General features: G+C 33.1%; 1 protein-coding gene across 1 annotated transcript; it reads right to left on the bottom strand.

The window, feature by feature from the left end:
* Nucleotides 1-4,691: 4,691 nt before the first annotated feature.
* LOC108215957 (protein PIGMENT DEFECTIVE 338, chloroplastic) lies at nt 4,692-12,963 on the bottom strand. Its single transcript, XM_064092481.1, has 8 exons — nt 12,010-12,963; nt 8,518-8,592; nt 8,335-8,406; nt 7,607-7,687; nt 7,409-7,506; nt 6,278-6,403; nt 5,339-5,387; nt 4,692-5,221 (listed from the first exon to the last, which is right to left on the bottom strand). The coding sequence occupies exons 1-8, from the start codon at nt 12,916-12,918 to the stop codon at nt 5,015-5,017; spliced, it is 1,617 nt and encodes a 538-aa protein (XP_063948551.1). The 5' UTR covers nt 12,919-12,963; the 3' UTR covers nt 4,692-5,014.
* Nucleotides 12,964-13,557: the final 594 nt, after the last annotated feature.

Genomic DNA, 13,557 nt, shown 5'->3' with positions numbered 1-13,557 from the left:
CAGAACAATGTGTGAGCCGCCACCTACACGCTCCTCGCTTCTCCTTTAAAAATCGAGCAAAGGAACTATCACGTAAATAATTTGTACCTTTCCCATAATTAAATAATAACCTGAAACAAAATCAGATTAAAATTTTCAAGTCACTATATTCCATAAATAATTTGAAACAAAATCAGATTCTGAAACTTGCTTCAAATATAACCGAAACTAAAAAAGGTAGTTCTAATTTTTGATATTTTTTCATCCAAAAATTCCAGAATATTAGAAAAATAGAACTGAGCGATGTGTGAGGCGCCACCTACACGCCCCTCGCTTCTCCTTTATATAAGTATATTGATTATATATCCAATCTATTTCTTTCTCTACCTTATATTGTGTTTTAATGATAGAAAGAAAATATTTTATAATAAAATATTAAACATATATTAATAATAAGACACATTGATAAATACATGTCTTAAATCACTAGGACATCATATTTTATATTATATTTAGGGCTCAACTAGGACACTGTTGGACTTGCTCTAATGTCTTTGTTAAATTTAGTGGTGAGCTCAGAATTACTTTTTTAATTCTAGTTTATTTGATTTTTTTAGTAACAAAAATGAATATTTTTTTTCAAAAAAACATGCTTTAGATAAATATTTTTGGTAAGTGTAACAAAAATAAATTACCACCCATATAACATGTTTGTTAGAAAAAAAAGAGTATGGTAGAGTACAGCCGGGGGAATAGGAGGTTTTGAGGATGCTCAGGGGTTTGTGAAATGAAAAAGAAAGAAAGAAATATTTGTATTATTAGGCATTAGCTACTGTACTACTTCCTCGGTCTCAATTTATAGGTCTCTTTTGAAAAAAAAAAAATTGTCTCAAAATACTTGTCCATCTCTTCTTTTAATACAAATTTATCTACATATTAATTGTGATTTTTTTGAAACTCAACATTATTCTCATTTCTCAATGCATTAAATCCTTATATTTATTGTGATTTTTTTGAAACTCAACTATATTCTCACTTATCAATGCACTAATTAATGACACATGAGATAAGATGCTATATAACCAACTTTTTTCTTAATATGTGTGTTTATTCCAAAATGAACCTATAATTGAGACGGAGGGATTACATTAGTTCTTTTGTTTCTATCTTATTTAAACTAACATATTTGTGTTTGTCAGTAATGATGCATTTAAAGGAACGATGTTCGGGCAAAGTATCCTATAAACAGTGTCTTCAGTGATTGAGAACAAATTTTAGTATATAAATTTAAGTAATATAATTTATAACAATATTTTATTATTAAAACACTAATATGTTTGAATTAATATTAGAGAGAAGAGAAAAAATTGAGAGGAGAAGATATATTGGAATCGAAGGAAATTAATTTTTTATTGACAAAAATAGTTTAAAAATATATAGTAATATTTTTAAAAAAACATATAACAAATTTTAGTATATAAATTTAAGTAATATAATTTATAACAATATTTTATTATTAAAACACTAATATGTTTGAATTAATATTAGAGAGAAGAGAAAAAATGAGAGTAGAAGATATATTGGAATCGAAGGAAATTAATTTTTTATTGACAAAAATAGTTTAAAAATATATGTAATATTTTTAAAAAAAACATATTATATGTTTTTAATATTCTAAAACATCCCTAAAATATTAATATCTCACATTTTGGTTTAAGATATATCGGACTTGTTGATGACTATATTTGTCGAATCTCTACAAGTGTATAAGAAACCTGTTGAAAGATTGCACATCATTTATTATCATATTGAATTGATATATTCTATTTTAATACTCTAAAATATTGATAATATACTGTATCTAAATTATATACAATCAATTTATTCAATACCATTAACGCACAATGTTTTACATGTTCAACAAATTTTAATAATGTCTTGCAGGTTCAATTTAGTCAATGATTATAGCAATGTTTTACAGGTTCAATAAATTTTAATAATGTCTTGCAGGTTCAATTTAGTCAATGATTATAGTTAACGCTGGAGATGTTCTGAAAATGCAAAATCAGGTAGCCAGTAAAAAAAATTAACTTACCATGATTGCATAGATAAAAATGGAAAAAAAGGTGAAAATAAAAATAAAATGAAGGGTGCGTTTGGTTAATCGATGAGCAGTAGTGGAGGTGTTTTGGGAGTAGGGCTAAAGAGAGATACAAGTAGTATATACAAATACTACAATCACATGAAGTGAAGGTCCCAATAAATTAAGGCACATAAAACGATTTAGGGGTTTTATTTTATTTTGTTGGGTTGGTCTACTTTTAGGGTTTTAGGTTTTGACTTATTATAGTACTGCTACTTGTGTTTATCCACACAAATCATGGATTTCACTCATTAATGTCACTAATCTTGAAATGGCTTAATCAGTTTTTTATGTGATATGTATTGTATGAACCAAGGAAAGAACATTTTGATATGGGTGTTTCTAATTCTTTATAAGTCTAACCCTGGGTTGTTGTTTAGGAATTTTATGAAACTACTCCTCAAATTTTATGTGCACTTTTGAATTTTTCACCGTACTTAACCGCCGTTGTTAATTTATTTCAAATCAAATACGATCCACATTTTGAACTGTTAGTTTATTTCAAATCAAATATTATCCAGGACCACATTTTGAACCCTATACAAGTTCCCGAGAAAATCTGAATTTGTGTACAAGACCCTCGTATCATATGCATAAAATTATATCATCAAATTATTGTTATTATTATGGATATTAAATGGAATCCGAAAATCAGAGCGGAATTATTAAAACTCACAGTAAGCTTCTAACTCTGCCCTGTTATTATGATACGCTTAGATAAGGCTGTGGGATATGCAGTATATCCATTTTCACAGAATCATAAACAAGGTGATTGTAGTATGTGTAAGAGTATCTTCTTGGAGCTGGGGTTCCTCTTTTACTAGGAAACCTACTTGAAGGAGTTGATGTCACTCAATCAACAAGTGCATCTTAGAGCAACTCCAGCGGCTTCCCTATTTCATGTCCTAAGTCCAATTACAAGGAATGTGATATAAATTAGTGCTCCAGCAGTGTCTTAGAGGTGCCTTAAATCACTAGGATCCTCCTTCAATGCCTTATTAATAAGGCACCACTAGCCATGCCTTATTTGATTTCTTTAATAAAAAAATCATTTCTCTCTGTTATTGTAACTTATTTTCTCTCTCTTTCTTCCATCTTTTATCAATCTCTTTCCAAATTTATTATTATAATAATAATAAGGAATGAATTATAAGGATCATTGTTGGAGTTGAAATACAAAATCTTGTCATAAATCACTAGGATCCAATATTTTATAATATTTATAAGGAAGACACTGAGACACTGCTGGAGATGCTCTTAGTAACTAGAAATAGTGTAACCTAAGCTATATATCTGTGTGAACGATCTTCACTTAATTGACTGAGCTGGTCCTGGGCATGCATTTTAATGGTTAAGTGTAACCCAAGATACACTAGTAAAATCACCATTAATTTTCACACTTTTCATAAATCAGATTTCAAAATGTCAACATTAGACTTGGATGCTGAATAATAGGTACAGTAGTGGTTTATGTGCCCTCTCAGGGGTCAGAGGGTGCTGCCAAATCATTGTTAATTTCGTGTTTGTAAATATGTAAATCTCCAGGACTCGTTGTAACAAGTTTATTCAAATTTAGCATATCGTATTCATATTAATTTTTTATTTGTCTTTTTCAAGACAGGTTAGCGTTCAAGTCCGAGTTTAAGTTTGAGCCAAGAGACTGAGTTTGAGTGCAAGTTCAGTTCAAGTTTGAGCCAAGGGACTGAGTTTGAGTTCGAGTTTAGGAAGGGACCGAGTTTGAGTTCGAGTTCGAGCCGAGGCGTAGACATCTGTCACCCCTAAATCCCTATGCTTACTGCCAAGGGAGGTTCTCAAGTAGGGAGACGGTGAGCAACTTTTTATTAGCATAGCCAGTATAGTAAACTGAAGATGACAATTGGTACTTTAGACCCTACCAACATGGACACCACACAAGTATACACTTCACAGGGAACATGGCTTACTTAACTACAGTTAACTGATAAAGTACTTGATTTATTACAACATAGTGCCATAGATGCTGCCTAAATATTTGTCCATACCCTCACATTTTCATGCATCTTGCTCCCTGCTCCATCTGTAATTATTGCCCCATATGTTATCTTCTTGTATTGTAAAACTTCAATCATGCCAAACACATAATTTAAACATCTAGTTGAGTAAAGTCTACTATGTTTTGTAACTTTGGGGTGTTTTTGCTCTAGCTACACTTCATTATTAGATTCATGGAGCCCAGAACCCTGAATTTAGAATAGCTTGATAGGTCTGTTACACACAGGGGAGCTCACACATCACACACATGTATGTTTCTCATCATAACAAGTTAACAGAGTTAACGGATTTCGGAACTCGCGGTTCAGTTATTCCATCCGTCTGGTTCAGGAATCGCCGACACCCCTGATGAGCCCTAGTTTCATGCATGTTTATATTAGTTCAGCGATCCTTCAAAACCAACTTCTTACAAGCTAATGTGATATCTACAAGCAGATCATGTCACACTAAATGGAAAATGTAAAAATAGATACATCACCTCTCATCTCCTTGACAGGGAAAATAAAAATTACAGTTACCTACCAATGAAGCCAAGTCGAATAATAAGATGGTAAATCATTGATTTGCTGGGTTATTCTATACAGACTATATGCAACTACTGATACATATAAAAGGAACACCAGATTCATGGTACTCCTATACAAAATTTGTGGGACAAGCGGAGAAAAATGATCAAAGTTTTGCCTTATGACGTTCGATGTGGATGTATCTTGATTTAAAATTAACTACACAAAGCTTTTAAATATACAAAATATACCTTGTTTACGACCAACTCATCCTATCGGTTATCATCTCCAATTCGTAGTAGTGTCAGAAGTGCAGTCGAAAAGGCCTCCACACTCTTTCCTGGCTACATGTGTTTTACCTCAACTTAAGATTCTTGGGCACCGAAGAACTCGTTTTATCATCTCTTTCAAATTCGAACCATGTCCAATTTGAGAATAATTTTTCTTCATCTTCGTATGGAAGGGTATCATCAGGAAAGGCTTCTATATCTCGCGCTGCTGGGACTTTTGGTATCTTCTGCCTGTACTTATTCGCCATCATCTCAGCCTCAGAGAATACTCTCTATCAAATCAAAGGGTCAATGCGTTGATATCACAATAAAGGGTCAATCCATGTTATGATAGCATAAAAGATGCGCCTAAAGAATTTTAGATGTGTAAATAAGAAATTCTATGGTACCTCCTTGTTAGACACAAACAATCCAGGCTCACTCTCAAGTTCAGCAGTACTGCACATGGCAAAAGAAAGTGAATTTATAGCATATCGGTGATTGTAGCCACTAAATATACATGCATGTATATGTAAAATTATGATAAACAGCCACCCCATTGTATGTAGCATTATAAATTTATAGAAAAGAGAAGGGTATGAAGATCCTGCTTGTACTACACTATCTCCAGATACATTTAAAAATTTCCCTCTTCTCTTCCTGCCAGAAAACAAGCAGAAGTACAACAATGAATTTTTTTTGATATTTTTCTCCCTTTCTTTTCTTTTCTTTCCTTTTTTGAACACGAGACAAGACACAGTGTAAAAGACACGGCATGCAGATTAACTTGACCAATTATTATGTGGCTCCCCAAACTTATTAGTGATGACGTATTCAGACACTGAACAGTCAAAAACGAAAAACTGCTCTTTTATATCCTTCTGACTGCAGACTTTATCAAATGATTGTACTCCCTCCGTCCCGGTGAATTAATAATTTGGGAGGGAGGGCTCGGCACACATTTTAAGGCTCTTACAAAATATAGTTTCATAAATTGTTTTTTTATATAAAAAAATCTCCTGAATAAAAATATAATATTTAAATTTTTATTCAGAAACAAAATTTTAAAAAATATATTATAAAACTGTATTTTATAGAAGCCTTCAAATGTGTGCCAAGCAATGGAAAAAAACTGAATAAAAATGAGCGGGGACAGAGGAAGGAATAACTTAAGAAATTAATGTTTTGGGAGAAAATAATATTCAGAAATGACAAGCCTGAACATAAGAGCAAATTTAGGGGGAATGCATTTTTAGGATACAATCTCAACTAATTATAAAAATCTGAACTGACAGCAAAACAGCAAGTAAAAAAAAACTGACAGAAACATTATTTTCTTTCTACTTTACCTCAGAGATATTTTGCCAGGAAACATCGACTTTATAACCAAAGCTTTGACCTTCTCATCAACTGCCAGTAAGTCCCCAACAGATGTGACTCGTTCTCGAGTTATATTTGAAATATGCAACAATCCACTGAAACCAAGTACAGAGGCCAGTGCATAAATTTCAAGCATTTTGGATTTTGTAAAAAACATACATGAGCAATATCTTTCTAGGATACCTAAAATCTCTAAGTAATCATAAAGATGGCATGTTCAACTATCACACGTACATATCCCAGCCTTCAGGTTTTATATAAAATTTGTTTTAATACAAATTCTCATAATCACAGGCTAATCAGTAAATTCAGAACTATTGTCTATGAAAGTAAACTTTGATTTAAAGCATTACTTTGAGTAAACTTTGACTTAAAGCATAAACCAAAGTGTTGCACAACAAGTAAACAAGCCAGTGTTACAAAAATAACAAGTGTTGATTGTTAACAAGCAAGTGTTGATGATCTCCTGCTTCTATAAGTTTGATTTAGTTTGCATTTGTATGCATATTATTTGGTTTACATACTCCACCTCTTTAATCCCTCTTGTTCAAACTCGTTTGGCATATGGCATTTGTTGATTCTCATTCTCAAGTGGGTTTAATTTCATAGAGTTAGAACCGCAACAAACCCGAAGATACTTGCATACTAGCATTACTAAACAAGGAATTTATTTCCTTGGGTGGGATATCTACTTGCCTTGTTTACCATCTTTTACATAGCGCAAACATTGTGACTTTTTAAAATATCAAATTCACATATTGACGAGCACGGCAACACTCACCACATACACTGTACGTATGATCATTATGTGATATGGGGTGTTAGCATGCATCTGTTGGAAAAATGCACCACCTATGAAATTGTGTTCTCTACATTACTCACTTCCAATAAAAATTATTTAACTAATATTTTTTATCTAGTTAGTCAGTATTTTATTTGTTGTGCATTCATGAAGCCCGTATCTTAACTTTTGTTTCATCATTTACACTTTAGTTTCATTGCTAGTAACTGTAAGAATTTCAAAACTAAGAACCAACAAAAGTGAATCTGCATATAAACCAGGAAAATGTCCTAGCTAAAATAACAAAATCACTGCTCACCTTCTATTACTGTCACCTATCCTTATTTGAGCACCATAAGGGAAAATTTTCTTTACAGTACCGTCCAAAAGTGTTCCCTCCTTGAGATGTAGCAGACTCTGTTAAGTGGACATAGAGGTAATAAAAGGAAAAATTGGAGGAAGTATGATGTACAATCAGAAAAAGTTGGTATTGCATGATGCCTAGTTAAAAACCAACCCAGGCCTCCTTTTCGCTAAGAACCAAGTCATTGGTACTTTCATTGATCCTGGTAATCTGCACATTTATACATCGTCCTACCTGCAAACTAAAAATAATGAGTTAATCTAAACAAAGCCACTGCATGTGCAAAGAAAGAGGTGAACTACAAAAATGTACTAGTTATTTTACCAACATAGTCAAGGCACGCATTAGATCCTCTGTTTAAATTCCCACTGCAACCTTTACTAGATTCTAACACCAGGTATTCTCAGTTATGCAATGACATAGATCTTTACTCGACTCGCTGAAATCCAGGTACTATCTATTATCTGTTACTACCTCCGTCTAATTTCATATGTAAAAAGAATCACATCTGGGGTGTCCAAATGACAAAGTAAAACAACACTTTCCTTCTAAAGAACATATTCAATATATAGGGACCGGTACTTTATTCTAAAAGAAGGGAGCTACGTTGTCTGCATGTTGCTTGTTTTCTGGATTTTTTTTCTTTTTGCTAATTGTTCTAGAAAGTTTTAGCAGAAACACAAGCAACTCACAATGAATTTGATACTCAATATTGGCATAGACAGTTAAAATTACAAATTCTTAATAGTGGTTTTCATGGGGACATAAAATGAAGAATATACTTCAATTGCTACTCGGGTTTGTATATACTCCCTGAAGTGCTGATCATCACCCATCAAGAATACGGGATAATAAAATTCTCAAACAGCGTCTCAACTTACATTCTCTTTTAGTTCAGTGAAGGTGTGAGTTCTATTTACTAATTCAGCTTTTGGAAGAAAAGCTCTCAAACCCTGCCAAAATGAAATTTAACTCAGTAATAGAGAAAACAATTGGCATTTTCCATACATGCACACAGGCAAGAAAGATCAAGGGGGAAGAAGGCATAGTATGCAAGGTCAAACCTCAATTCTTGTAAGAAGACCATTACTACTCCATTCGGTAATTCTAACCTCAATAGGCTCATTGAACTGCTTAATCTGCAATGTAGACATATCTAACATGTTAGTAAGCACTTTGCACAGAGCATCAAACGATTTGAATTTTGGAAATGACAGGAGACTTGGAGAACTTTGATCATAGTACAGCATTGATTATAGTTTCATCTAGGGTTCTCAATTTCTCAATGGGGTGGGTTTGGAAAGAGGGAAATTAGTAATTGTTTTATGCCAGCCCCTCATGCTCATACCCTCCATTTTCCTCAACCCTATGAAAAGCAAAAATTTGTTAAACTACTTGCATGCACTTACACGTTATGTGCTATGCAATATGAAGAGTTTTGAGAACTGGAACTATTAAACAATCAATGGTCACACTTTATGCCTTTCCACTAGTTTAAGTGAGATGCAACACAATCGCAGGCCAAACACTAGAAAAGTCATATTCTGTGTACAGTTGATTCGAGCTAGACACCGCTGTCAGCAAGTATAGAAGTACACCTTTTGAATGGTGGCACATAAAACAGAGGACAGCTTATCTCAGTGTTGCATGGTTCACAGGTCATTCGGGTACGTGGTACGGGATCGGGAACATCAAATGTTGGTTTTTATTAATCGGGTACAATGACCCGCGAATTGGATTCGTGGGTCAATATGAGGATCCCTTTTTAGTGAGTTTTTAATAAACAATATATAGTCTAATTATGATTTTGAGATTAAAAATACTTAGTTTACCTGAAAATATAGAAGTTAATTAGAAAATGAAACTTTAAGGTTACTTGTTAAATGGTGAGGACCTTCGATACGTATTTATAAGGGGTTTTATATCAACGTGCCCACCGTTTTCGCCAAAAACTATCAAGTGACTACCCGATCTCCCCGGAGACTCATTTTAGCCACTAGAATCACTATATATATGAGCCTCTTTGCCTAGGCTTTAAGCCAATTTCGACTTTAAGCTTAAAAATGTCTGTTTGTGTAATAAGTCAGAAGTTGGCTTAAAGTTAGAAATAAGCCAAAAACTAAATTAAAGGCAGAAGTTAGTTTGAGGTATTTATTTCAGTGACTTAATTTTTAAATTTTTTTTATTAAAAATTACCGCTAAGATATAAGTTACCCATAAATCACTTTTATTTTTATTATTATAGTTTCAATAACCCATAAGTCATTAATAAGTTAGAATTACCCAAAAAGACAATTTAAACTCCCAGCTTATCACATTAAGTCGCGTTAAGTCATAAGTCAAGTTAAGTCATAAGCTAAGCCAAACATGCTCTATATCACTATGTTAAATCTTGAAAAATAATTAACATAAAACTTAATGCAATCCTAATCGCTGATGATGTGTGAGCCACATGGATTATTAAAAAAAACTAGAATAAAATATTACAACGAAATATAAAAAGATTGTAGCACATAAATCATCTGTTTGTTAAAAATTTTCATTAATATTTTTTCAAGATTCAACGGAGTAATATATATAGTGATTATGATGGCTTGAATGAGTCCCCGTGGAGATTTGACAGTCATTTGATAGTTTTTGATGAGAATGGTGAGCACTTTGATATAATACCCCATTTATAAGGGGATCTAAAATTGTTTTTGTAATCAAGGAATGTCTCGTGTGTCTTTTCTTTCATCTGTATCATCTTCTTAGCTCCTTCCTTCTCTTATTTCTTTTACTAAAGTATGTTTTTAAAAATAATTATAATCAAGATAGGGTCAAATTATCTTCCTTTTTTTATATCACCTAAGTTAAAGGTGGATCGCTGAAGTTAGTGAACTGGAACGTGATCCCTTATGATACGGGTTGAAGACGAATCGTGTCCCAAAACGAGGGAATTGGATCGCGGTTCCATAATTGATTCGAGCTGGACAGCGCCATCAGCAAGTACAAAAGTCTCCGTTTGGATGGTGGCACATGAAACAAATGTTCAAGAATTTTCCTTTTGTCATATGTAACAGTTAACTAATGTGAAAAGAAGCTCTATCATTAATAGTTTTTTAGCATCCAAGAGCAAGTCCAACAGTGCCCTAAACTAGTGTCCTACATTAAAATTTAAGGCATTTGACAGAAAGATGTAATCCAACAGTGTCCTAGTGGTGCCTTAAAACACTAGGACACACAACATGTGCCTCATTTAGAGCAAGTCCAAGAGAAGCCTTATATCATGTCCTAAGTTAAAATTTAGGGCATTTGATAAAAAAGTTTGCTCCAACAATGTCCTAGTGATGCCTTATATCACTAGGACAATCCCCTCAAGCCCTATTTTTGAGGCACTCTCTCTCCTTGTCCTATCCCATATTTTATAATAAATTCCTAACAACATCCTCTTTCTCTCTCTACTTTATATTATGTTTTAATGATGAAAGTGAACTTTTAATAATAAAATATTACACGTATAGAGAAAATAAAGCACATTGTTGGAGTTGAAATTAGTAGAATATGTCCTAAACTACTAGGACATAATTTTTTATATTATATTTAGGACTTCAGCTAGGACACTGTTGGACTTGCTCTTATAAGGCACTACCACACTTGTCCTGAACTATTTTAATCCATAAAAATATTCACTTTCTCTCTCTTTTCACACCTTTTCATACTTGACTTATATATAGTTGTATTCAAATATATTAATATTTAAGTATTAAGGCATGAAGATACGGCATATTGTTGGAATAGATGTATGTGTATGGCGTCCAAGATCACTAGGACATTATATTTTATTATATATTTAGGGTTTCTACTAAGACACTGTTGGACTTGCTCTAATACTTTCCATTTCTTGGAAATCCTAACTAATTTCTTTAACCATAAGCAAATTTAAAATCGACCCTCATGAGGACAACTTATCTCATTGCGGAGAGGTTAATTAGACAATACTTATGAATGAATGATCACCCATCAGACATGCCTTTCCAAATATGAAGTAAACTACACACATGAACCCAATACAACACCACAAAATTGGCAGATGAGCAACCCAAAAACCTAACCTTTTTGCATGTATATAGATGTATCATGTATGCATTAAACACTACTTGCTACCAAAAAAAAATAAAAAAGAATTACTGCATGCACTGGCAAACAAAGTGGGACTTTAAGGTCTTAGAAACAGTTCACTTCCTGCACATCTCCTTCAGCCAACCGCTACAGACTACAAAAAATTACTAACCTCTTTGGCCTTTTCCATCCACCATCCGGAACTACTATATCAAATAAAAACCAGAGTATCGGAATGTTTAAGTTTTATATATTTCTGTTAAGTGAAATATTTAATCCCCATTCAATTTTTATACAATGCATGTGACAATTAACTCTTGTTTTACAGGGTTGCAAATATTAAAACCAACATTAATTCATACAAATAAGAAAAACGACATTCATTCATAAATTAATATACACAATATCGAAGTCAACAAAACTGAATCAGGCACATATATAAGAGAGAAAAGAACCTGCCTAACTCGATGCCATGCAAGACGCCTAAAGTACCGTCTTGAAGAAATCAATGGTTTTCCACTAAGTGTTCTTCCCACAACTTCGGCAAATAAAACAGTTCCAGGTTCCACAACAGGCCTTCCAGGACCAACAACATCACCATTCGTCGAATCCTCATTTTTCACAATCCCCATCCTCCCTTTAACCATAAACGTATCTGCATCATTCTCGATATCACATAACAAATTATCCAATTCCTTATCAAACAAAGGAAGCACATCTTTCTTCAACATTGTACCCAACAAATCAGCCCCTATATTCACATCAATTTTATGCTCATTACCCGAAACCACAACACCTACAACAAAATCACCAGGTTTCGGATCATAATACTCAACACTAACCTCATTCCCATCTTCCTCAACATCATCACTCTCACTCTCCTCACTACTCACTTCCAACTCATCCAAATCACTAACTTTCTGACCCAAATCCCTGGGCTTAAAAAACCTCAGGAAAGGCTCTAAAACCTCCTCTCTATCCAACTTCTTAGGCTCATCTTCAACCTCAACCACAACTTCATCAAATACAGGCATTGGAGAAGGCTTATTTTGCAATTCAAGCTCTTCAACATCACCATTCCTCTCAAAATTCAAGTCTTCACTCAAATGGGTATCTCTAAAATCTTCCAAGATCTCACCTTTTGAGCAAAATGAGACATGAGTAGTTCTTGAAATTGCATATTTTGTAACAAAATACAAACTTTGACAAAACCCAGTTCTTGAAGTTGAAGTCGAAGCTCTAGTTTTGATGAATGAAGGTAATGGGAAGGGTGGAGGGGCTAAATTGTAAATAATAAACTTGTTGAGGGGTAAGGGTGGAATTAAGAAAGTGAAAGAATTACCAGGATGAAGAAGGACCTGCATATCTCCTTATCTTGATGCAACAATGGAGATCAAACTTATCCTTTTACATTTTGGGTCTTGATATAAAGTTTGGTCAAGTTCAGCCCATTAGGCCCAGTTTCCATTTCACTAAATTTGTCACGTCAGTGATTTAAATCCATGCACATCCATATTGTTTGTGTAAACGATTTCTATTTCGAGTCCTGAGTCATCAATCAAACATCATCGATCAATATAATTATATAAAAAAGAAGCGAGGGGTGTGGAGTTTTCGCTTATCAGATAGCTCCATTTTATTCTAATTTTCTGGAATTTTTAGATGAAAAATATAAAAAATAAAAATTACTCTTTTTAGTTTTGGATATATTTGAAGCAAGTTTCAAAACTATCTTTTTCAAAATATCAAAATAAAATCTATCTACCTTTTTTAGTATCAAAATTATTGGGAGAAAGTTTCAAATTATAATTTAAATTTTAAAATTATCAAAAATAAGAGTACTTTTTTTAGTTTCGAATATATTGGAGGAAAGTCTCAGAATTACTTTTTTCAATATATCAAAAATAAAAACTGCCCACCTTAATAAATATCAAATCAGAATTTGAAACTTCTTTTCAATTGTTTTGATACCAAAAAAGCCTTACTTTTCTTCCTAAACTATG

The sequence above is a fragment of the Daucus carota genome, chromosome 1, assembly GCF_001625215.2.
Source record: "Daucus carota subsp. sativus chromosome 1, DH1 v3.0, whole genome shotgun sequence".
Lineage (NCBI taxonomy): Eukaryota > Viridiplantae > Streptophyta > Magnoliopsida > Apiales > Apiaceae > Daucus > Daucus carota.
This window is presented reverse-complemented; position numbering and strand designations above follow the sequence as displayed.

Excerpts from the sequence above, each read along its gene's own strand:
- LOC108215957 (XM_064092481.1), bottom strand. The coding sequence starts at position 12,918 with ATGCAGGTCCTTCTTCATCCTGGTAATTCTTTCACTTTCTTAATTCCA. Across the intron at positions 8,407-8,517 it reads GTCTTCTTACAAGAATTGAG|GGTTTGAGAGCTTTTCTTCC; the intron begins GTTTGACCTTGC and ends TCATTTTGGCAG. Across the intron at positions 7,688-8,334 it reads TCACTGAACTAAAAGAGAAT|GTAGGACGATGTATAAATGT; the intron begins GTAAGTTGAGAC and ends TTTAGTTTGCAG.